This window comes from Theobroma umbraticum, unplaced genomic scaffold (assembly GCF_002168275.2).
Source record: "Theobroma umbraticum cultivar Fairchild unplaced genomic scaffold, ASM216827v3 scaffold_20.0, whole genome shotgun sequence".
Classification (NCBI taxonomy): Eukaryota; Viridiplantae; Streptophyta; class Magnoliopsida; order Malvales; family Malvaceae; genus Theobroma; species Theobroma umbraticum.
Genome location: NW_018397266.1, coordinates 1035966 through 1048017, shown reverse-complemented (window position 1 = coordinate 1048017; position 12052 = coordinate 1035966). Strand labels below are relative to the sequence as shown.

At 28.8% G+C, this 12052-nt stretch overlaps 1 protein-coding gene across 2 annotated transcripts; it reads right to left on the bottom strand.

Moving 5' to 3' along the window:
• Positions 1 to 10597: 10597 nt before the first annotated feature.
• On the bottom strand, positions 10598 to 11790 carry LOC110423413 (vascular-related unknown protein 1). 2 transcript variants are annotated; one of them, XM_089784708.1, is made up of 3 exons: positions 11183 to 11784; positions 11023 to 11091; positions 10598 to 10899 (listed from the first exon to the last, which is right to left on the bottom strand). In XM_089784708.1, the coding sequence occupies exons 1-3, from the start codon at positions 11543 to 11545 to the stop codon at positions 10747 to 10749; spliced, it is 585 nt and encodes a 194-aa protein (XP_089640834.1). In that variant the 5' UTR covers positions 11546 to 11784; the 3' UTR covers positions 10598 to 10746. The 2 variants fall into 2 exon arrangements, with proteins under 2 accessions (XP_089640834.1, XP_089640835.1); XM_089784709.1 differs by lacking the exon at positions 11023 to 11091 and having other exon boundaries at positions 11183 to 11790.
• Between the last annotated feature and the right edge of the window lie 262 nt (positions 11791 to 12052).

Sequence of the window (12052 nt, the reverse complement as noted above, 5' to 3'; positions counted from 1 at the left end):
TTGCCTAATATGTTTCTATACTGTAATCATGTTTACTATGATTTTGCTGTTATCCATTCAATTAGTTTAGAATTGTTACTATATACTTAATTTCCAACTTAATCTCATTTACTTTCTTTCTATAGATACCCTGGGATGTTTTTATTGTATATATATATTGTTTTCACTTTCCTTTTTATACTTTTTTTGTGGTTTCAAAGTAGGGGAAAGAAATAATTACTGAAAGAACAAAAAAAAAAAAACTCTATAGATTGTTTTTATGCCCAAGGCGGTGTTTGAATGCCAATGAGAGTCTCTCCACAATACTTGAGACTCACAATGGCATTCCGGTTAAAAGGCTAATAAAATCGCCTCTTTTTTTTTTGTAAGTGAGAATCATTATAGTTTAAATGTATATAATTCTTTTTTTGGCATATATATATATATATGATTTTTCACCATTAATGTGAAATCATTAGTGATTTTAGATTGTAATTTTATCACACCTCATTTGGTATAAAATGATAGGTTTCAACTTCTAAACTTGAATCTTTGGTATAGTGATTGATGCATAATTCTGTGCTTACAAATATGGTTAGATCCTTTTTTCTTGAAAAATAAAAATAGAAAAGAAGATAATCTATCTATCTTTAAATGACAAAGTTAACCATAATTTGATGATAAATCGTACATGTATATAAATATCTACAGCATATATAAAAGCATGGATGTTGAAAAACTTTACCATCGAGGGATAATAGATATTATTACTCATTATATTTCTAAATTATCATTTACCATTTTAAATAATTTTTAATTATTATAAATAATATTATATTAGTGTAAGACAAGAATCGAAATCCAAAATTGGAAGAAAGTACGAATGCTAAATGGGATATAATCTAATCTTATTTCTAAATTATCATTTTAAAATTTTTAATTTTAAATATTAATAAAATTTATCTAATTTGTAAATAAGACTTTTAATTGCATTGAATTATTTACCCTTTTTAAAAAATATTAATTATAATAATATTGAATAATTTATAACTTAATATTACAAAATTTAAATTATTTATACTTCAAATTTTATACTTTAAAAATATTTCTATTTACATATAATTATCATTTAAAAAATAAATAAAAAACAAGTATTCACTTGACAATAAATACTAATAAGTAATTAAATACACAAGTGTAGAACCTTTGAACAACAAAGGATGACTTTATAAAAAAGAGTTTTAATCTACATTAAATTGCTTTCATTAGAGATTCACATTGAAGTTAAAATTGGTGAGTGTACATTTAAGTTTGAATTGATATTATAGATACCTGATGTCTAGGCTTTCTTTTAAATATCATTAACCCTATTAGTTTTCAATTTATTACATTTTTTAATGGAAATTTTTTTCTATTATTTCATACATTTTGAATTCTTTTATTTTGAATTTTCAAATTGGGCTTGGAGTTCAAGTGTCCAATTGGGCTTAGGACTTAAAAGTGATTGATTGCAATGAGGGCCTAAATTGTCAAATTGGGCTTAGGGTAAAATATGTTAATTGCTTTTGATCTTGATGGGCTAATAAAATCTTAGGCTAGTCGGCTAGATGATTCATATTGCATTAAAATACAAAAATATTAAAATATTAAAAACCATCATATTTAAAACAGTTTTTAAATTATTTAAATTTTTTTTTAATAAACATTTATATTTTTATTACGTTCAACTAAAATCTTGTTCTTTAATTTATAATATAACAATATTATATGATTCAATTATTTATATAATAAAAATGATTATGTCTAATAATTAAAATGAAAGGGTGATAGAATGTTGTGTATGTATATATGTGTCAGCCCTACTACGTCACTTATAAAGATAAGTGACTTTTAATTAATAATAATTAATTAATTATTAATCATAAAAATTTATTTAATTTTAAAATAAAAAATAAAAATTTAATTAAATATAATAAAAAATAAAAATTTATTTATTTAACTTTATATTTTATTCTTTATTTAATTCCTTTTTAATCAATAACACATGTTTAATCCAAGCTTTAAAGTGAGTTAAGACCTTTTCCTAAATTCATTTTCTCCTCCTCTCTCTGAGAACTTTAAAGGGTTTAATATATTTTTAGAACTTATTAATTCTCCCTTCAAACATACACGTAGTAGGTGACAAAAGGCCATAACATACAAACAATTTGGGCTTTAATTATTATTATTATATGATTTTAAGAGTCTTACCAAATGATTGAATGTCGACCATATCTTCCGGTTCCTTGTGCTCCCCTCTCATCTCTTCCTAATTCTCCTTTATATTATATCAGGCGACGGGATTCTCTTCCAAGATTTTATTCTCTCTTATTTTAAGCCAATTTTTTTTAATTTCTTTAAATATATAAAAGTCGTTGGTGGCCGGCAAATAAACAGAAAAACCGATCCTTATACAATGTTCTTAAGCAAGAGAAACTAGATTCCCGGGGTTAAATTTTTCTAAAGTCTTATATTTTCGCATAATTTTTTATTAGAGTATTATTTTATACATTGTCTTTATATGTTTTTAAACTTCACAAAAGGTAAATAGAATAATGTCAGGTATACTTTTAGTTATCATATCAATTTATTAATCTTTTGAAATATATTTTTTTAAATGAAATTTATTGATTAATCAAACGTGTAATACAAACTCTTATCATGTCATTCAAAGAGTAGAAAAAATACATTTTTTGGTGGGAGTCTTTGAAATATATTTTAATAGAATATGTGATAATCTTTATAAATCCTTCAATGGAGTTTAAAACTCTATCAATAATGTATTTGGATAATTTTTCTTTCTTATTAGGTAACCTATAAGAAAGTAATAGTGTTGAACTTTTACCTCTAGTTTATTCTCAAAGATAATTATCTAAAAAATGGTTATAATGTTATTTATATATAGGAGGAAGATTTACATAAAAGGTAAATTTGATCCAATAAATCTTATCCTTTATATATATATATATATATATATATATTTGAATCTCCTTTCTATCATGAATTAGGACTCCAAATGTTCCACATTGTTAGAATTTGAGTTATTCAAATACCGATTATTACGTATCTGAACATTTATTTTAATAATTTCATATAAAGTAAGATTAAAATTTTTTTCTCTCAAATAATAAAGATAATGTTCATTCTGCCTAATCTAAATCATCCCCAAAGCTAAAACCATGCATGTTAAGCATAACAATGTTGCTAATAGATATAGATTAAACAAAAAGCTTTTTACAGGTCAATTCAATTACAGAGTAACAGTCAATTTAAGTAATGCTTAAAGTCCAAATGCTGATCAAGTAGAGAATCTAATATCTAACGTCTTAAAATCAACATATTTTTCCCCCCATCAAACTATCAATCATTAGCAGCCCCCTCTTTGCTTCAAATCCAATTATAGTCACGAGACAATTGAAAAAAAATATTGACTCACCCCCCCCAATTTTTCTTTCATTGTCGTCACGAGACTTAGAAACTTAGGGGAAAGTCAATACGGTAGACGTCAAGGAATAAACTCTGATATGATGGGATGAACTAAGCTTTTTTTTTTTTTAAGATAATTAACAGGCTGCACATGGTCATCAATTAGTTTGATCAATTACTTTTCTTTTGTCGGCCATGATTTTTCTAGATAAAAACAATATTCACGACCCTTCTAAGGCCGGTAATCACGCGAGCAAGTCATCAAGGATTTTGGAATTTCTCTCTTAAGGTTTTCTTTTCTTTTTCCATGGCTATTCCTAGGCGTGGTAGCTTGTTGGTTCAACGATATTCTGGTGCAAATAATTATGGGTACCATTTAAATCCAAAGCATTGCTACATGCCAGCCTGTGTTGAAGTCATTTCTCTACTTTGGGTAAATAGTCATCATGATTAAATTAGACAATCAAATTGTTCTCTATATCCTTGAAATTGTGAGTATTATTTCAAGCATGTCATAATTCTACTCCTTTACATATATAAGTTCGGATTATGAATTGGGAATCTCATGCATCTAGATTGTTAGAAGTATATATGATTAAAAATTATTAACATGAAAAGTAACGAAAGAGAACCGCGGTCTGTGCTTACCACGATTTCTGATTCTATGGACTTATTCTTAACAATAATTTCTAATTGACTCTATTCTTTATTTGTTAGATTCTTGAGCATTAAGAATCTATTTAATTTGTAAAATGTTTGAAGGAAAGCATATTTGAATTATAAGACCAAAAAATAAATTAAAAGAGAATTTAACAATATGATTTTTTGAACTCAAATTTGAGTGATGAGCGATGAAATTTATATCCTATTGCATAACTCTAAATTAAATGTACCTTCCTATTATCAAAAACATAAAAAATAAATCACTTATAATTTCTGAACAAACTTCTAGAGTTGCCCAATGTCCATGGATCGAGCTCTTTTCCAAAGCTTGCAAGCTCGAATAGATTTAGGTAGCATTGGGCAATAATTTCAAAGATCAATCCCCACTTATCTAGGTTTATTTAATAAATAATAGTGTCTTATGTATAAATTACTAATATAAAAATAATTAAAATTTGCAGTCATAGGTGAGCATGGGCACACTGTTCATGCCCAACTTTCATCCATGCACCTCGGAGGTAAAGACCAATCTATAGATCAAACATCTCTAATTTTCTTCTAAGATGATAAATAGAGCAAGTCTACCAGCCCTCTTTCCTGTTTGTTGGCTTTGGATGAGAATCATCAAATGCCACAAAGTTCAAGTTTCGAGGGCCGGCAAGAGAGGAGAGGAGAGAATGAATTTTAGAAGTTCATAACTCCCATGAGATACAAAGAAGGTATAATGGTCTATCCAAGAAAATTAAATAAATTTTTATTTTTTATTATGTTCAATCAAATTTTTATATTTTTATTTTGAGTTTAATAAATTATTATAATTAATGATTGATTAATTATCATTAATCAAAATATCTTTTTATTATTTTATATCCACATGGCACTGACACAATATTAATATAAAATATGAAAAATACGATAGGATTATATTATTATACCATATTCATGTAATTGTTCATTATAATTTATCAACATTTCAGGTAAATACCAGGTCAACATTATATGATATAGAATGATAAGTAACGTTTTGATTAAATCAACTATTAATTATAAAAACTTATTTAACTTAAAATAAAAATATAAAAACTTATTTATTTCAAAATAAACATATAAATACTTATTCATCTCAAAATAAAAGTATAAAAACTTAATTAACATAATAAAAATATTAAAATTTATTAAATTTTTTTAATAATTTAATTTCCTTCTCTTTTCTTGTTTCTTTCCTACTAAACGAGTGTAGACAGTTTTTTCTTTCAGTGTTGCTTTCACTCACATAATTTTCTTCCCTTGCCGCCTTTCATAAAAGAAAAAAAAAAATTCTTCCCTTGCCCTCTTATCAAAGACATTGTTAGTGAAAGTTACGTAATACAGTTGTAATTGAACAAGTCGGTTGGGTTCTAGTTAGGTCATTCAAGGTATTGGACTTCTTTTTTTGTTTTTTGAGTCGGGTTGAATTTGTTATTTCATTGAGTTTCAAATTATATTGACTTTGAATTGTTGACTTTTTGAATAAATTCAAGTTGAATTTAAGTAGAATTTGCCATGTATATGTTACGTACTCTAGTATCTAATTTATTATAATAGTCAAATTTGATCACAATTATAATGTCAAAACAAGAATAATTGTGATTAAACATCTTCATTAAACATGTAAGGTATAGATATTACATGCTTTCAATTCTAATACTAAATAGGTCTTTATTACTATTTGTATCAAATGGATTGAATGGGATCGGTTAATTATTTATCTATAGTCTCTACTTAAAAATTAAGATTCAATTAATTTTAAAACTGTTATAGTAATCTAAAGAAATAAATTGAAAATCAATTTTCAAAAACTTGTTTCGAATCAAGTAAGTACGAACTCATCAATCCACTCCTTTGACCAAAATGAGATCTTGCTTCCATCTCTTAATCCAAAATCGAACACTACACTGGTTTGAAGGAAGAATTTGTTGTTACTCAATAAATAGCAAATAATGCCTTTACACACTCATTTTCTTGAACTTCCTTGAAGAAATCTTGAATTTTTTTTTTCTTTTAGAAGAAAAATATTTTATATTCTAATCATATGAAAAAAATAAAGTCTTGTTACATCTTTCATCAATAAATCTCTAATGTCCATAGGCTGACTAGTAAACTTAATTTGTTCATTGATTCCCTATTTTAGCTATATGTTGTAAATGCCAAAACTAACAAAACTAACAATTGGCTGTATATAAACCCCAACAGAATACTTCTAACTCATGTCGACTTGAAAAGCAGGTGCCACTCCAACAGAATTATTCTCGAAAAGAGGGTTTAGCTAATTATTAATTTATTCTAATCCCTCACAGCTATTAGATCAATGCTTAATTAGTACTCCCCAATTTATTCAACTTATTTTTTTGAGGAATTAATGAATTATTTTCGAGTGCGACATGACCCCATTCAAAATTTTTGTTTAATGGATTGAATATGAAAAAGGGTTCACACGTGCTAATTAATAATTGTGGAGTAAAAGCAATGCAATATGGTAGTAGTCTTTAATCAAACAGTTTGGTTTTAGATAAGCCACTCTTTTTGGCAATGGAGATAATAATCAGATAAAAGGATATAACGATACGACAATAAATCATAATGACCCGATAGTACCAACATGTGGACATGTTTTGCTTCAGATGATTTATCCTGAATTACAGGTTAAGGATGGATTCATCCTCAAGAACAAAGAAATTCCATAGGGGCCTACAGTAACAGTATGTTTGGAGGGAAAGAAAACAAAGAGAGAAACTAACAAAGGGAGAAATAGGGAAAACTATTATTTGCATAAAGCTTTTGGTACGAAGAAAACAAATTAATAATATGATAAATTGAATAAATCAGTTTTATGGAAAACTAATGAGTTATGAATTAGAAATATGCAAATTGCTTGGTTAGCTTCTTTTGTATCAAACTGGGTTTCAATTATTATTTTTGGATTATTGTTCTTATATATGGCAAATACAGTTTTTAAATGTTATAAATAAGATTAGATGATCGTCACCCGTCTCATTAAATTATATCTAACTATTTTTAAAAAATTAATATAATAATTCAATAGATGTATTGAGAACATTCTAACCTTGTTAGTGTAGTTTTTAAATTGATTATATTAATCTTATATTTTTTATGTGTCTTTGTTTCCTTTTCCTGCCAAGAACAGTGCACATGTAGAAAAGGAGGTCTTTCAGTCTATTTACAGGTGCTATTACCACGTAAGTGTTGAGTTAGACTTTTGATCTACCACTTCACAATCCAAATCACATCATTAGCGGTTGTTAACAATTTGATTGATAACCTAATCCATTTAAAGCCAATGGTTCAGAAGAATTTTCTCTTTGATTGGACACTAACTGTTTGTATTATTAAGATAATAATCCAAATCATGCTATAGCAACAACTTTCTTTTTATCAGATTGGGTGTGGCACTTCGGTAGCTATCGTATAATTCATGATGCCGACTTCAATTTTTTCATGCACGGAATATATCCATAGAGTTAAAACTGCACCTGCACTGGGAACATTGATACTTGAATTCATTATTCATTGAGTTTTGTTTAGATTAAATATTATGAAGATGTTAATCCAATCGTACCGTTTCTGGCCATGTGCAGAAAAGAAGTTCATATCATCCTTAATGCTTCAGCAGATTACAGCTCAATCTTTATCTTTTTAAAGTTCAAAACAATATTTTTATTTACTTTTGTGGGAATATGAATTGTATGTGCATGAACATTCTTTCCAAAAAGAATATGTAAACGAAATTTATGGGAGGAAAGATGTCTCTTTCTTCAGGAAAATATTTATCTGTGCTTTTCTTCCGTATCCCAATTCATGCGTGTTCTTTAGTCTTCACACTTTGTACATGTAAGCTAATTTTAAGGGAAGTTGGCCAAAGTCTTCTCCAACATTGATGAAGTCTGAATTTTGCATGACCTGTGATTAAAGAGTAATCATATAAAATTATGAATTGAGTTAATAATTTGATTTAAAGTAAAATTAATCATAAAAGGTGACGCTTGCCACGTGTCATCACTTTTAATTCGTCTCTACTCTTGAGGGATATATGATAAATCACTAAGCCAATCTTTGATTTGAGAGTTTATTCTCTCTTTCCTTTGGACAATTTAGCAAAAGATTTTGAATATAAACCGAACACCCTTCAATTGTAAGCTTAAGCCACCTAGGGTTAGGAAAGAGAAAGATATCTTATCGTGAGATTTCTTTTTTGACAAATCACTACTCTGTTACGTATTTATTTATTTTTTTCTTTTTTCATTTTGCTCAAGTTCTTCAAATTTTTAATCAAAGAACGTGACCTATAAAGGCATTATCCAAGTTGACATATTCCTTTATTATGCCTTACAATACAGCGACAAATAAAGCTTTAAAAGTAAATAGGTCTTTCTTTATGTAACACCAACTTTTGAAATTCTTGCATTTTCTATATAAATCAACAACGCTTTTTAGAATAAAAAGAAAACAAAAAATTAAAGTAGTTCAAACTAATTAATTGCAGCAAGATAAATTCAATGAATTACAGTTCAGGGCATGATGGGGAAAATCTCAATAATCTTTGAACTATATATAATTCATTGATTTGATTTGTATGAGAAATAAAATTAAAATTATCGGAAAGGAGACTTTATTAGATAATTCATCTAGAAGAATGTGAGAGATTAAATAGTCAACCAGAAGAATAAATGGGGGTGTTTTAGCTGAATGTCCTTAACAACTCTGGGTTCTCTTCTGTGCTTCACCTGCCTTTAATGCTTGTGCACATGGAGGGGTCTTCCATTGCAGCCCTTTCTGAATAATTTAGATGAATGGCCTGCAAGAGGTTGGATATTAAATAATATATTTAAACCTTTGTCTTTGTTATTTTATTTATTTATTTATTTTGCTTTGAGGGTACAAGGAACTTACATCCTTTGGGTTTTCGTTGTGAATCTCATTCTCACCAGCATAATGTACCAAATCATAGTTAAATTATTGAAACATATACATTAGAATATAGTCCACAGACTAAGCTATATGCAATTTTTATGATGGTCAGCTGGTTTCTTTAATATGTTGAAAACAGCCTCCACATATATAATTTAATTAGGTACTTTAAAAAAATTATCACAATATACTCTTTCACTCCCTTCTTTTGTTGCAGCACTTGATGTATAATGTCCAAATTAAACTTATTTTTTTCTCTTCATTTACTACCTTATATTGAAAGGTTTGAACATCAATTTCACCCTACATTTCTGTGCTTCCAAGTGTCCATTAATTATTTATTTTTGATATGAATCTATTTAACCAGGAATTTTTGTTAATTAATTTGGACTGAGCTGCCTCTCCACCACCATGAGTAGATGACACAGCAAGTACTTAAGAACTATCGTTGCGTCACAAGCAGGACCAGTACCAGTTCTTTTCGGTGTGATGAACAAGTAATCGGTCATATGTTCAATTAATTATAATTACCTTTCCATTTTCAAAGTCTTTTCCTTTTGCTTTTGAAAATTGAACCCAAAAGCTTTTACCATGGGGGGGCTTCCTTTTATTATGTGCTTAAAGGATCTCTCCACAAAGTCATCCCTAATTTTAACTTTTCCCCCTTATATATATGTTAGTTTTAATTTGAATTAATTATTAAGAGAACTTATCGTTAATTTAATTTGCATTTATTATCCGAATTGTGTCCGACTAAATATATAATTATAATATAACTCGTAAATAATCAAATGTAAATGACAATTATTGTTTTTTATCTACTCAAACATGATGTAATAAATATCGTTTGTCAACTATTAAGGGTCAAGTCTTTGTGCCCTATTGAGAATTGAAATTACATTATCCTCATTAAAGGTCAAGTCTGTTTTTTGTTAAGAATTAAAATTCAGAATGACTATTTTTTTTGACCAAAAAATTTAGAATGACTTGATGAACATGCATATATGGACTTCCATATGCTAGTATATTTTATGAGTATCCATGGTGGTCTTCAATTATAGTTTGAATCCCCTTTTTGACTTAGGGTTAATGTCAGGGTGGATTCTTTTTATTGCTTTTGTAGACAATTATTGGAATATTGTGCATGATTTTTGGAGAAAATACAGATTGAGTAGAATGACTTGCAAGTAAGCTTCCATTTCATAGATCACATGCAGCAAACTAATTTCCTGCAATTTCTGCAGACATGCTTTAAGACAATTTATACATCCAGGTTTTAGGTTGGACCCAGAATTTGGACATACGACTATCCCACTTGTTATTTAGGTCACTCCTTCTTTATGAAGATTCACACTTGTTATTACCTACCCATTAAAGGAAATACCTGTTGCTAATAAACGAAAATGAGATTCACATGCTTGACTGAGGAATTTTTTTTCTTACTTTCTCATGTGAATATACAAATATGGATCAAGACTTCATGGTAAAATATAGTGATGATGAAGAGAAAGATAGGATGCTGCTCACACTATAATCAAACATATACATATTGACAGAAACTTTTTCTTTATACAATGATCTGACAGGTACTTGCTAGCTACTTGGAAGAACATGAGAGAGAGGGAGTTGGTGGAAGAAGAGAAGAGAGAGAGATTAATAATATAATGTTGAGTATCAACCAAGATAGTTAACTAACGTGGACAAAGGAACTAAACACAGCCCTCTTTTCTTTAACTCTGTAAAATCGTTCTTCCCATGATCAAAATTCGTTTTGCTTTCTTCTTCATTCTGTATCTCTGAATAATTCTCTGAAGTAGTTTCCTTCCCCTATAATAAAATCACCAAGCAGCCATGTTAATTCAACTCTTTTAGGTCAACCTTCAAACAAAAGAACCAGTTCAATATAATAAGTATCTATTATCAGCATCATCTAAGAATGATCGAGTTTACCAGAGAACTATGGATTTGATCTTCTCTCTTTCTGAGATTCATATCATTCGATTTCATCAAATTACTAACCTATTAAGAATTGCAAAAAATAAACAAAAGAAAGAAAGCCAATCAAATTGAGAAGAAGATTCAAAGAAAGAAATAAGTCTTGGTATTTTACCTTGGGACTATTGACAGGAGAACTAGCAGTATCCTCCAAGGAATCATCCTCATGACAAATTTCTTTGGTTCGTGTTTTCTTAAAACGTAATTTCTTGGGAAGAATCTTCGGGGAGCTGTCGGCACAGGACAAAGAGCAGGCAAAAACATGATGGTTATTGTGGGATGTTTTCCATGCAGCGCCGGTTGTTGCAGCATCGGAGATCAAGGAAGAGCTACGACTAAAACTAGAACAGTAACTATGTTGCTGATCATTGTTTGAGAAATCTTCAAAGTAAGCAGTCCAGCCACTCTCTTCCTCACCTGTTGTTCCTTTGGAAGCAACAGATTTGTGTAAAGATGAATTTATAGAGTAATCCTCCATCAATCTAACAAGAAAGGAAACCAAAATTCTATCACCCAAAGAGAAAAGAGAGACTAGATTTCCTTTTGGAAGAAAGAAGTCGAGAAGGTCTTAATAATGAGGGATTTATAAAAGGGAAAAAAAAGAAGGAAAAGATTATAAAATAATACAGAAAAGGGAACCCATAATGTAGAATCTTGGTGTGGCCGAGTGGGCCAAGGGAAGTTGAGGAAGTTAAAAGCAGCAGTTGCAACAGAAAACCAAGGCCTGAGAAAGAGAAAGAGAGAGAGAGAGGACGTGCCAAAGGAAAAACAAAAAGATGAAAGATGAAAGGGGAAAGAGGGGTTGACCTTTGTGGTTCACATTGGCACTCAAACATTGGCAGCCATTTCTTTGTTCGGACTTACCTTTCAACCAAAAACAATTAATGAGTCAATTGAAATGAAATCCCATAAAGAAACAGACTTAATATGAACAAATTCAATGTTAGGTTCATTAGGCATAATAATACTTTCAAGTTGGCTTTTA

Bases quoted from the DNA above. Each gene is read 5' to 3' on its own strand.
- LOC110423413 (XM_089784708.1), bottom strand. From the start codon at position 11,545: ATGGAGGATTACTCTATAAATTCATCTTTACACAAATCTGTTGCTTCC. The intron at 11,092-11,182 runs GTAAAATACCAA...AATTCTTAATAG, and splicing joins CTCCTGTCAATAGTCCCAAG to GTTAGTAATTTGATGAAATC. The intron at 10,900-11,022 runs GTAAACTCGATC...ATTTTATTATAG, and splicing joins ATCAAATCCATAGTTCTCTG to GGGAAGGAAACTACTTCAGA.